General features: G+C 43.6%; 1 protein-coding gene across 1 annotated transcript in view; it reads left to right on the forward strand.

Annotated features, from left to right (window-relative positions):
• The first annotated feature begins 510 nt into the window (after positions 1 to 510).
• Positions 511 to 13,837, forward strand: part of CLCN5 (Cl-/H+ antiporter 5) — a 176,513-nt gene continuing 163,186 nt past the window's right edge. Inside the window, exons 1-3 of the mRNA XM_008272337.5 lie at positions 511 to 770; positions 1,402 to 1,517; positions 2,754 to 2,909. Coding sequence (XP_008270559.1) covers positions 2,894 to 2,909 — 16 coding nt within the window. The 5' untranslated portion in view covers positions 511 to 770; positions 1,402 to 1,517; positions 2,754 to 2,893. The remainder of the gene's footprint in view (positions 771 to 1,401; positions 1,518 to 2,753; positions 2,910 to 13,837) is intronic.

Here is a 13,837-nt window from a genome sequence, read left to right on the forward strand (position 1 = left end):
ATTTGGCTGTTGAAAGTATCCGTATATTTGATCACTTTTCCTATTCCTACTATCATGTGGGTTTGGATAAATTACTTACCTCTGTACTCTCATGAGTAAAAATGGAGAAGTAATGGCATATACTCTACTGGGTTACTGCGAGTATTAAATGCGATTTAAAAAAAAAAGAAGAAGAAGAAAGGGCTTGAACAGTGCCTGGCATGTAACACCAAATTGTGTAATGTAAACATAATTAGCATTATATTTCTACTACTAACTGCTCCGTGGGCTAGAAGCTCAGGATAAATTGTTTAATTCTCAGGACAAAACGAAAAACAAGGCACCGGAAGCTGGAAACTGAAATGGAACGAGACACTGCTTTCTGAGACGTATCTGACACACCCAGCTCCGGCTCAGCAGCTACCCAGTCCTTATTAAATATGGCAGCGAGGCCGCTGCCCTACTGCGATTGCGCACGTCGAGACTCCTCCCGCACGGTTCCTCCTCTGCCGGCGTGCCCCCTCCCGGGCTGGGCCGAGGTGCCGGGTGCGCGCCCGCCGTGGCGCGCACGCGCAGACACGGGTTGGGCTGAGCTGATACTCGCGAGGCTCCTGTCACATGAGCCGCGCGCCCGCTCCACTCCCCCTCCTCCCCGGCTGGGTTGTGTGAATGAAGCTCTGCCGGCTACGTGGGGCGCTAGCTCAACTTGGTGTCCTGGACGCCAGAGCCAACCGAGCGCGCTGCCCACCGGCGGCGGACCCGGGCTCCGCAGTTCCTGACCCCGGCGACAGGTAAAAGCAAATGGGCTGTCCTTCCCCAACAGGTCCTTTGCGGGCCGCTGGCCCCCAGCCCGTCCCCAGAGCAGACCCCGAGCGCAGCGACGGTGGGGAAGCGCTCCCTTCGGGCTCGGCCCCCCCTCCCCGGGAGATGGGGGTTCCCCGAGCCCTGCCGCCGGCGCCCGGCACTCGGAGGAGGCACACAGGCTACTTCTAGCCAGTGCGGGGCGGCATCTCCCCAGGAGCCCAGCCCTGTTCTCCGAGAAGGGTCCCTGGGCTGCCCGAGCGAAGTTTCTTTGCGGAGCGGAGCGGCGCCAAGCCCGTCCCGCTTTTGAATCTGGGAGGTTAGCTGCTTGCATCCCCTTTCCAGGGACAGGCGTAGCTTGGCTTTTGCTGGGAAAGCTCAGTCGAGGCCCCATTCTTCTCCCTCCTGCCCTGGATTTGCTGCAGGTTTGCGTGGGTCTTTGCAAAGTCGAGTCCGAACTGTCGACCAAGTAGTTGTTGCGCGTTTTCTTTTTTGCCACTTGAACGCGCTTAGCTGGTTCTTTCCAGACGTTCAAGCCCTAGCGCTCGAGCGCCTTTACCCAACAGGGCAAGCTTTACTTTTACGCTGGTTGACGTGCCTTTACCTTTATTACCATTTCAGAATAAATCACTTGCTTGGCGTTCCAAGGAAAGGTGTATGTGTGGCTGTGTGATAACGCCAGTGGAAGGTGCCCCGAGGACGCACGGGAAATCCAGAAGTTGGAGCATTCAAAGCCAGTAAGAATCCACTTTGGGTATTCACTTTGTACATTTCTTAGAAACGACCCAGGTTTAACTGCAGAGATGTTAAATCTCGCCTTGTCTCTCGAGGCACAAATCAGTACGTTTTAACTTCACGCGAAATAGGAGAAGGGGGGGAAAAAAAGGCAAATCAAAACAGACTGTTCCAGATAACTAGCCCGAGCACTTTTTCCTGGCGATTTCATCCTAGGAGTTTGTGAGCTCCTGATTTTATTGGACTTCGCCAGCCTTTCCTTATGCAAAGCCCTGACCTTTCAATGTTAGCGTTGTGAGGACTGGTGTATACATTAACCCTTTTGTCCTTAAGAAAATAAAAAAGGACGGTAATCAAAGGAGGCCAATATGATTCTGAAGTTAATACCAACCTCAGAAGCTATGGAAATTGCAGTCTATTTTGATGTTCACCAAGGTAGAAAGGTGAGGACCTCTGATTGGCTTGTGTGCTAAGTAAGGAAGACCAATTCATTAAAGAACTTGTTGAAATGGACATAATCTTGTATATCAAAGCACTGGTCGAAACTAACTCCAGTAGTCACACCTCTCACTTTTTTCCTTTTATAACCTTTCAAATGCTATTGCACTAAGATTGGATTTGGAGTTTTACCAAGGTGAATTAATTTGGTTTCACTGAAATTGGTGTTCTATTCCTACAGTTTTCTTGTTCTTGGATTCATTCTCCCCCCATTATAAAAACAATGTATGCTCACTATAGGAACTTTGCAAAGTGGGGGAAAATATAATGAAATGGAGTGGAGGAACCACCACCCCAAAGGGCATTATCACTCAATTTTTTTATTATGCTTCCTTTCTTTATATTTATTTTGTTAACTTATATGAGATTTATTCTTAATGTAAAGTTAGGTATCTTGGGGGTGGGGTGGGGAGGGGATTGGATATTAATGCTGCTCTTCAATTTCCAAAGCGTGGAACTCGAGATAGAAAGGCACAACTTTCATCAAATCCAGCCTCTTGTCCTTTGAGATGCTGCACCCCATTTACCCAAGCACAGCCCTCAGTGGCAATATTCACTGACTCTAGATCTCTGATTCTTTCTGCCACCACGCCATGCTGCTTAGGGGGAAAGTTGACACTACTGTGTTTGCTGCTTATCTTCAGAAGAGAGATTCAGAGAGGGGTTGAGGGATCATTTTCAAGCATTTGAAATGTTTATTTTTCCTTTGGAGCTATTTATTTTTCTGTTTACGTTTTCAGGTTTGAGGCTTTAACATCTTGGAGAAAGTGGCCACACAGCTGTCTTTCCATCCACACCTCATTTGAGACTCCCTTCAAAACTGGGGGGCTCTGGCAAACTCTGAGCCTGAGGCCCCAGTGTGGGAGAAGATAGGATCAAGATGGCCATGTGGCAGGGTAAGAAATTAACACTTATTTCTCTAACTGGTTTTTCTTCCTACTCTATCCTCCACCCCCATCCGGTCCCCCAAGCCAGTGGCCAGCAGCCAGATGTTTCTTTAATTTAACCCTTTGTCTTTGCAAAGACAAAGCACCTTCGTTTTAAAGAAGCTGCTGTTAGCTAGAAATCCAAATTCTTTTCCAGTGGAGGTTAAGGGGAGAAGTAGGAAAATGTCCTGCCAGAGCATTCAAAGAACTCACTTCACTTAAACTTGTGCTTGTGGGAGTTGTATGTGAGGACGTGGATGATAGCTTTTCCTATTTGTGTTTTTCATTTGTTTCCTACAAATTTCTGTTGAAGGATTCTCAAAGGTGGTCAAGATAGATGCATAAAGGAAGCCTCTCTGGCTTCCTCTTCCCAATAAAAACTTTCTTGGGACTTAGTTTGAAGAAAATCATAGTTAATGTTACAGTGTTTGTATTTGATGATATAAGGAAAATGCCTATTTTAACCATAAAAGCTACCCCAAAGCAAAGCTTAATGGTATCTTGGCTAACGGATTGGATCTCTCATGAACCTGTAATTCCTACTACATACAAACATTATTTTCTTTTTGGTGGAATTGATGATTGTGTCCTTTGTATCAGAATGTCAGAGTATCAGAATCTCCAAGAATATATAGGATTTTTATTTTTGCCAGAAGAAAGTGTGGGTTTAACTCTAAGGATCATTTAAATGGAATAGAACAAAGTAACTTGACTATAAATATTCAACAGGTAGGTTTGTTGGTAGTCTAATGTATCTTTTAAACATGTTTACTTATGTTGCTTATGGTTTAAATACATACTTGCACACAAACATAACAGATCGTTTGACTGTTTAAGAATTGTCAATTGAAAGATACTCGCAGAAATGGGATTTGGCCTATATGCCCACTTTCATGCACACAATGGGCATTTATCAAGAGCAGTTTTTATATTTTCACTTAAATCCCGCACATTCTTTCTCACTCAGCAAACAGAATACCAAGAGGAATTAAGAAGCAGGACCCTGGAAGGTTCCTTATCATTTGGCAAAAACAGATACCTAAACCGACAATTGTATCATGTTGAATAAGTGTTACAATAGGGAGAGGCACAAAATGTAGTGGAAGCCCAGAGAAAAAAGCATGATGAACTTCGAGTTTTGAGCTGGTCTAACAACATGAGCAGGACTTTGCCAGATGGGCAAGTGAGAGAACTGCATTCTGGGCAAACGGAGCAGCAGTGTTTGGGGACTTGCACGTTGCTTTGTTTGCCTAGTGCAAGATGTATAGGGGCACGACCTCAGATGAAGCAGGGAAGGTAGTCGGAGGCCAGATCATAAAAAGAACCTTGTATGTAGTAGGAAGGATTTTACACTTTATCCTGGGGACAGATTCTAAACCGGGAAGTAACATAATCAGATTTTGTTCTAGAAAGATTACTTTGGCAGCAGTGCCGAGGTGGGGTTGGAGCTGAAGACAGTGAAAGGCAAGAGCTGGTTGGAAGGTTTCTGGAATAGTGGTTTAGACAAGAGATGGCGAGGGTCTGAGCAGAAGCATAGGATGAATTCTAGGATGTTCTGTGGTAGGATGTGGTAAGAAGCCAGCCCTACTTATAGCCAGTTTGGGTGGTAAGGGCCAGTGGTGTCATTCTCTGAGATGAGGAATATGAGAGGCGGCCCAAGGGCATGGGGATGGTAGAAGTTCGTGTAGAGCTTGGTTTGACCGGTTTGGGTTGAGACACCTCTGGGCTGCCAGCTGGATGTTTCAGAGACAGTTTTGAAAGTGTGGAACTGGAGTATGTGCAGGTGGGGAGCTCAAGTTTTGTTCCTAATGATGCATAAAGGACTTGTGCTTTTTTTTTTCTCTATAGTTAGTGGAAATGTCACAGTTAATGATTTATTTTATAATAAAACATTTTAATGTTTAACAATTCTTAATAAAATGTCATATTTTCTTAATAAGTAATATATTTTGTAAGCTCAGGCTCTGAAATCTGATCTGCCTAAAATTACATTGGCGTGAAACCTTATTTTTTTTCTAGCATTTAGTGAAGAAGGGAATATTCCACATAAGGAAACCCTTTGGATAGCTGTAGCTTATTTATCCCTGATATGGGGCAACCTCTGAGGGGCCAAGCATTGTACAATGATGTCTGGAAAGCAGTATGGCATAATAGTTAAATGTGGGGGGAGTCTTGATTTAACTCCATTGCTTCTGTCACTTCGTAGCTGTGAGGCCTGAAGGCAAGTCGCTTAACCTCTCTGTGTCCCATTTTTCCTCCTTTGTAAAAACCCTAGAACTCATAGGGTTGTTGTAAAGATTGATGATATATGCAAAGGACTTGGAGCAAAGTAAGTGCCATATAAAGGTGTGCCTTTGTGTAGTAGTAAGATATTTAGAGTATTGTTAGCAGGAAATAAATTTAACTTAGTCAAATTTAACAATATCTGTTTACTGCTACGGCTGTCACAGTTAATTTTCCCGTTGCCTGGAGTAGGACTGGGACCTTATTCTGTGGAGGTAGTTTCAGATTTTCCTTGGAAGCCCTGCTCTCTTTTAGTATATTTGGGTCTTCAAATAGAGGTTTTGACCTGAAGAGATCCTTGGAAAGCATCTAGCCCGATCCCTAGAGACTGAGTGACATGCCCAAGATCAAGCAGGTGGTGGTTGAACCTGGTGACAGAACTGAAACCTAGGTCTCCTGATTCTTTGTCCCAGTGTTCTTTCCATGGGCTCCTGGCAGAGGGAATTCATGGATCTGGCCTCAGCTCCAGGAAGCTTTCTGAGTCAGCCTCTGGAGCGAATTGAGGAACTCTTAGAGGAATTCCAGTTTCTTTCATTTTCTTGGCTCTTTGCTGTCGAGTTCTGCCATGAATTTAATCAGAATCCTCATACCTCTTAAATACGGCCAACATTACTATTTTGACTTCACTTTCTGGCCACTTTAAACAGAATGTACTGGGCATGATTTAATATTTTTGATAACTCAGGGTCAGCATTAATAACATCAGTTGTATTGGTCCAACAGCCAAGAAAATATTGAAGAGAAGCCAGTTTGAAGTTGGAGATTTGTGTTGTTGTGTATTATTTATTATTCAATTACCATTTATTGAACCCTAGGTACAGTAGAGATGGAAATGGTTAGGGAAAACAGGTGTGTTCTGTGCTTTCATGGAGTTTACTAACTAGGATAAAAGTAGCATTTCAAATTAATGAAATAATTTCTTGAACAAAAATACTGAAGTAATTTGCAAAAATGATGCCCACATCAATTTAGAAGGACTAAAGTAGTGTTTCTCAGTAAAGAAGGAGAACATTAGAATTACCTGTGGTTTTTAAAAAATTATACTTCTGGGGCCAGCATCTTGGCGCAGCAGGTTAAGCTGCTGCCTGCAATGCTGGCATCTTTATGTGTGTTGGTTTGTGTCCTGGTTGCTCTACTTCCAATCCAACTCCCTGCTAATGTGCATGGGGAGGCAACAGAAGATGACTCAAGTTCTTGGGTCCCTGCCATGCATGTGGGAGACCCAGCTGGAGCTCCTGACTGCTGGCTTTGGCCTGGCCCAACCCGGGCTCTGCCACCTATATGGGAGACCTGGATTGAATTCCAGGCTTGTAACTTTGAACTGGCCCAGCCCTGGCTGTTGGGGACATATGAGAGTGAACCAGTGGATGCGAGCTCTCTGTTTCTGAGTCTCTGCTCTTAAAATAAATGAATAAAAATTTAAAAGGAAAAGATGTAAGCATTTAAAGAAGCTTTGTAGGCAATTCTGACGTGTAATTCTGCGGAATTAAAGAACTAAAATTTTAAAAGAAAGAGAAGGAAATGATAAAGGGACTCAAAAAATATAGGAGACTATTTATATAATCTTGGGTTAGGGAAGGTATTTGTATGCATAATACCAAAGGTAGAATAATAAAGAACAAGATTAATAGCACCATTTATGTGAAAATAAAAATTTTAGCAAAATCATAAAGTTAATGAAAAAACTAGAGACATTTGGCACAAGACTCATCCTTAACACATAAAGACTTACAGAGCAATAAGAAAAGTACAATTATTTTACTAGAAAAAGGTACAATGAATGGGAAATGCACAAAGGAAGATATGTAACAGGAGAAATCCAGATGCCAGCAAACATGAGAAAACATGCTATCTCAGTAGTACAGAAAGAGAAGTTAGAATGGTGTGCCATATTCTCCAATATAAATTGCAAAGATTAAAAGGGAATGACAGAAATCAGTGTTGGCAAGAACACCAGGAAGCAGGTGTTCCCTGATACCTCTGGTGGGAATGCAATTTGGCAATATTCATCAAAAGCTTCAAAAATGTGTTTACCTTTGGATCCAGCAATTCATTTTCTTAAAAAAGATTTATTTATTTGTTTCTTTTTAAGATTTATGTACTTATTTGAGAGCCAGAGTTACAGGCAGAGAGAGGAAGAGACAGAGAGAGAGGTCTTCCATCTACTGGTTCACTATCCAAATGGCTGTAACAGCTGGAGTGGGACTGGTCTGAACCAGGAGCCAGGAGCCAGGATCTTCTTCCCACGTGGGCCTCCAACATGGGTGCAGGGGCCCAAGGACTTGGTCCATCTTTTGCTGCTTTCCCAGATGCAGAGAGCTGGATAGGAAGTGGAGAGCTAGAATATGAACTAGTACCCCTATGGGATGCCAGCGCTGCAGGTGGTGATTTTACCTGCCACACCATAATACTGACCCCATGAACTCATTTCTATGTTAATAAATAGAATGCTACATTGTCACATTGAATAACTACAGTATTCCTTTGGATAGATGCATCCTAATGCAAGTGTTAGCCAATTTTTCCCATTATAGAAAATGCTACAACTAATATCCTTATTGCTACATCTTTCTACATATCTTTAAATATTTCTTTATGATAGATCTCAAGAAAGTGAATTGCTGGGGCTGGCATTGTGGCATAGTGAGTAAAGCCATCACTTGCAACGCCAGCATTCCGTGTGAGTGCTAGTTCAAGTCCTGGCTGTTCTACTTCCTATCCAGCCCTCTGCTAATGTACATGGGAAAGCAGTAGAAGATGGCCCGAGTGCTTGGGCTCTTGCACCCACGTGGGAGGCCTAGATGAAGCTCCTGGCTCCTGGCATTGGCCTGGCCCAGCCTTGTTGTTGTCACTATTTGAGGAGTGAGCCAGAGGATGGAAGGTTTCTCTCTGTCTCCCCGCCCCCCCCCCCCCCGTAAATACAGTGCTTTAAAAAAATTTTTTTTCATGATATAATGTTAAATTGAGGAAAAAGCAGATTCCAAATTATTGAGTTAATAGGATGGGTTGTTGGGTTAGATCTGAATTCAAATGCCAGCTAGATCTTTACATTTAAAAAAATTGCCTATTTTATTTATTTGAAAGGCATAGAGACAGAGGGAAAGAAAGACAGAGAGAGAAATCTTTTACTTACTGGTTCACTCACAACAGCCGGGGTGGGGCCAGGCTGAAGCTGGGAACTGGGAACTCAATCCGGTCTCCCACATGGGTGGCAGGGACCCAAGTACTTGAGCCACTACCAGCTGCCTCCCAGGGTGTGCATTAGCAGGAGACTGGAAACAGAAGTGGAGCTGGGAGTCAAACCCAGGCACTCTGATATGGGATGCAGTGTCTTAACCACTGTGCCAAATGTCTGACTCCCATCCCTCCCTTGCTCCATCTTAATTTATCGGCTGTACGATATTGGGTACGTTGCTTGCCTTAATGTTCCCAAATTTCCAAACGGGTAAAATAGGGATAAAATAGTAGCAAACCTATTAGTCCCCAATTTGTGTGTCCATTAAGATCACCTAGGGATCTTTTAAAACTCCCCAAGCTTAGGACTTACCCAGTGCAATTGAGTCTGAGTCTCTGGCGATGGGATGCCGATATCAGAATTTGTGAAGCTCCCCTGCCGATTACAATGTGTAGGCAAGTTTGGGAACCACTGAGTAGTGGTTGAGGGGATTAAATGAGAAAAGCACACTGCCTAGAATGTGGTAAGTATTCAATACATGGTAACTGCTGTTATTTTGGTATTTAAAAATGATTCATAATATGTTCCTATTTTAACATGCATGTTTGTGTTTATGTATGTATAATATAAAGGAAAGTCTTATGACATACACAAAAGTTTTTTGAAAAGAATATTATACTTGGCTTTCTTTTCACTTATTTGCATTTTTCCATTTTGCTGTAAATAACCTGGATTACTTGTTAATTTATGAATGCAATATCAAATCTATGTAAATAGCTTTCTATACTAAGGTATTTGTTATAAACTGATGATATAGTTTCCATACTAGGGGTATACTTCTAGGAATACAAGTAAATTATGGCAGGTCTGCAAATTATAATATCTGTCCATTAAAGATCCAAACTAGTACTATAGAAAATTTTCATGTTATCAAGCAAAAGTATGGGATTACCCTAGCTCTTTTTATTTCAAGTGTGAGCTTATGTATCTCTGTGTTTACATGTCACATATACACTTATGAATGTGAAGATACATCCAGAATGCAAGAAAATGATCCAATTTTAAAATTTTTAACTTGTAAAAAGATTTATTTGTTTATTTGAAAGGCAGTTTACAAAGAGAGAGAGGAAAAGAGAGAGAGAGAGAGAGAGAGAGAGAGAGAGAGAGAGAGACTTCCATCTGCTGGTTCACACCTCTGGAACAGCCAGAGTTTGGTCGATCTGAAGCCAAAGAGCCAGGAGCTTCTTCTGGGTCTCCTGTGCAGGTACAGGGGCCCAAGCACTTGGGCTGTCTGTCTTCCACTGTTTCCCAGGCATAGCTGAATCAGAAGTGGAACAGCCAGGACTCAAACCCATGCCCATAGAAGATGCTGATGCTTCAGGCAGTGGCTTTACTCACTGCACCACAGCACAGACCCTCCAAAAAAAGTTTTACTGGCCGGCGCCATGGCTCACTAGGCTAATCCTCCACCTGAGGTGCCGGAACCCCGGGTTCTAGTCCCGGTCGGGGCGCCGGATTCTGTCCCGGTTGCTCTTCTTCCAGTCCAGCTCTCTGCTGTGGCCCGGGAGGGCAGTGGAGGATGGCCCAAGTGCTTGGGCCCTGCACCCATGGGAGACCAGGAGGAAGCACTTGGTTCCTGGCTTCGGATCAGCGCAGCACGCTGGCTGTAGCGGCCACTTGGGGGATGAACCAACGGAAAAAGGAAGATCTTTCTCTCTCTCTCTCTCTCTCTCTCTCTCTCTCTCTCTCTCTCTCACTGTCTAACTGCCTGTCAAAAAAAAAGCTTTATTTATTTATTTGAAAGTCAGGGTTACAGAGAGAGAGAGAGAGAGAGACAGACAGACAGACAGGCGCACACACACACACACACACAATGCTTCACTCCCCAGATGGCTGCAACAGACTGGGCCCGGCCGAAGCTAAGAGCTTCATCCAGGTCTTCCATGTGGGTGACAGGGGCCCAAGTAGTTTGGCCATCTTTCGTTGCTTTTCTCAGGCCATTAGCAGGGAGCTGGATGGGAAATGGAGGAGCAGGGACATGAACCTGTGCCATAGGGGATGCCAGCACTGCAGGTGGCAGCTTTAGATGATAGAGCACAATGCTGGCCCTCAAAAGTTTTTGAAATGACAATTTTCAGATGGTAAGATATACTTGCTTTTTTTCTCTTTTTATTTTTATTATTTTATTTTTTAAGATTTATTTATTTACTTGAAAGTCAGAGTTGCACACAGAGAGAAGGCGAGGCAGAGAGGGAGGGAGGGAGAGGTCTTCCATCCGCTGGTTCACTCCCCAGTTGGCTGCAACAGCCAGAGCTGTGCCGATCTGAAGCCAGGAGCCAGGAGTTTCTTCTGGGTCTTCCCATGCGGGTGCAGGGGCCCAAGGACTTGGGCCATCTTCTATTGCTTTCCCAGGCCATCCCAGAGAGCTGGATTAGAAGCAGAGCAGCCGGGACACAAACCGGCATCCATATGGGATGCCAGCACTGTAGCCAGTGGCTCTACCTGTTACGCCACAGCACCAGACCCCTTTTTTCCTCTTTTAAAAAAATTTTTTTTTCGCATTTAGTGCAATGAATATATGTTACTTTTATAACCAGAAAACAAGCCATTTGAACATGAGTTACACAATAGTGCAATACAAAGAGTATCTCCAACTACTTCAGCTGCTCTATGTCCCTTTTTACCACTGAATTAAAAAAATATCACAGGGGGGGCAAGTGCCATGGTGCAGTAGGTTAATCCTCTCCGCCCGCAGTGCCACCATCCCATGTGGGCGCTAGTTCTAGTCCTGAATGCTCCACTTGCAATCCAGCTCTCTGCTGTGGCCTGGGAAAGCAGTAGAAGATGGCCCAAGTGCTTGGGCCCCTGCAGCTGCATGGGAGACCTGGAAGAAGCTCCTGGCTTCGGATCGGTGCAGCTCTGACTGTTGCAGCCATTTGGGGAGTGAACCAATGGATGGAAGACCTTTCTCTCTGTCTCTCTGTCTCACTGTCTGTAACTCTACCTCTCAAATAAAAATAAATGAAATCTTAAAAAAAGATATCACAGGGGCCAGCACTATGGCATAGCAGGTAAAGCCTCCGCCTGCAGTGCTGGCATCCCATATGGGCGCTGGTTCGAGACCTGGCTGCTTCACTTCCAACTCAGCTCTCTGCTGTGGCCTGGGAAAGCAGTGGAAGATGGCCCAAGTCCTTGGGCCCCTGCACCCACGTGGAAGACCAGGAGGAAGCTCCTGTCTCCTGGCTTTGGACCGGCACAGCTCTAGCCATTGTGGCCATCTGGAAAGTGAGCCAGAGGACGGAAGGCCTCTCTCTCTCTCTCTCTCTCTCTCTCTCTGTCTGCCTCTGCCTCTGCCTCTGCCTCTCTGTAACTCTTCCTTTCAAATAAATAAATAAATATTTTAAAAAATCCAGTACCTGGGTGTGATGCCTATCTCTGGCTCCTCCCTCCAGCATCTTACTAATGTAGACCTGGAGACTGAACCAGTAGGTGGGAGCAATGTTTCTTTCTCTTTCTCAAGTGAATTTAAAAAAAAATTAAAAACTGATATTTAAAAATAAATGAAAACCAATCAACAAAAGAAACCCAGCCTCTGAAAGTTTGGGTTGAGAAGGTTCTTTGCTATTCATATTTCCTCCAGAACTTGTAATTTTTGCCTGTCTTTCCTGTTGATCCCAAACAGGTGTCCTGGAATTGAAAGTGGGGACAAGGAGATTGTGCAAAAAATGGGAAAATACACTGCATCATAGAGGTTATACACTGTATCATAGAGGTTATATAATAAGATGAGATGAGTTATGTCAGGGTACATGTGACAATAAGGCAGATGAAAATTGGTAATAAAATATAGAGTTGCAATGTGAAACTGGCCTGCTGGCTTCACATCCCAAGGAAATGTAGATTTTTTTAAAAAGCGTATCACCATGTTTTTATAAACACTCCAGTAGATAATTGAACCACAACCACTTTAAAAAAAAAAACCCATATGGGTCCGACTGCTGACCCAAACGTTGGTACCTGTATGACTCTCAGAGGAAAGTAGGAAGAGTAAAGAAGCAGAACTGTGGAATTGGAAGGCTCTTGTGTCAAGTAAAATAAGCCAAACATGGAAAGATACCTCATGTTCTCCCTCATGGGTAGCAGCTTAAAGAAAGTAACAAAACTCAATCTGAACACAGAATGCTGATGATACTAGAGGTTGAGTGGGGTTTGGGGTTGGATAGAGAGAGCCTGGATAACAGAAACCGAAACAGAGTTACATAGAAGGAATAAGTTGTTACTGTTACACAGCATGGGGGGAGACTACAAGTTTGCAATAACCTAGTGTACTTTGCATGAGCAAATAGAAGAAGGAAGCTCTAAATCTGCAATGATAAAGTAAGAATCAAAGAAGAAGAAATGTTGATTGCCCTGTTTTGATCAGTATACACTGTATACATATGTTGAAATGTTGCACTGTAGCCCATACATATGTATAGTCACTGCTAATACCTAAGGAAGCACAGCCATTCACCTTTTCTGAGTCAGGCAGTGCCTCCCCTATGGCAAGTACTCAAGAATGAGTTCTGTGTTAAATAAATGCATAAGTGAACTTTTTAAAAAAAATTAAGAAGAAAAGAAATGAGTTCATTGTGTTTCTTCATCTATTGCCTTTCCACAACTACTTTGGAGGGTGTGGGAATAGGTGGGAGATGGATTCTGATGGAAAACATTAAGTAGGGGATAAATAAAAGCAGTAGTTTAGAAAGTCTCTAAGAGGCAACAGTTCTTTCCCAAGCACACGACTGTGGGAGATGCACAGTGTTTGGAATTTGATGCATCTGGATCCGAACCCAGCTCTGCCATTTGGCAGGAAATTTACCTAACTCCAAAAGCATCAATTGTGTCATCCAGAGCCAAGTGTAAATGTGGTCTCTAGAGACTGACAAGCTGGGTCTGTGTCTTGGCTCCGTCACTACTGGCCATGTGACCGTGGGCAACTTACTTAATCTCTTTTGTACCTCACCCTCTTCACCTGTGAAATGAGGTTAGTAATAATCTGGAGGAGGTGACAAGTTACTACACATATATGTAGCCCTTTGAACACAGCCTGGCACTTGTGAAGCACTGGCAAATGCTGGCCCTTCCTATTATAATATGCAAACAGATGTGCAAATATTTACCTCACAGGCTTTTAAATGAGAAGAAGATAGTCATGAAAATGCCTGGCTCACTGTTGCTGCTCTGACTGTATTTTTATTGGGGCATAAAACAACAAAAAATGAACTATGCTATGAAAGAGTTGACTTTAAACTGGCGAGAAAGTGATCTGTTGAAATCTGTAAGCTTGCAAAGAAGAAACTGAGGTATAGTGAGACGTCTTCTGGGCCACCCAGCTGTCACATGGTACCGAGTGCCAGAACTAGAGCCCAGTGCTCCTGACAATCAGTGTAGCCTAGCC

Source organism: Oryctolagus cuniculus, chromosome X, assembly GCF_051225735.1.
Source record: "Oryctolagus cuniculus isolate XC-2025 breed Fujian yellow rabbit chromosome X, ASM5122573v1, whole genome shotgun sequence".
NCBI classification, from domain to species: Eukaryota; Metazoa; Chordata; class Mammalia; order Lagomorpha; family Leporidae; genus Oryctolagus; species Oryctolagus cuniculus.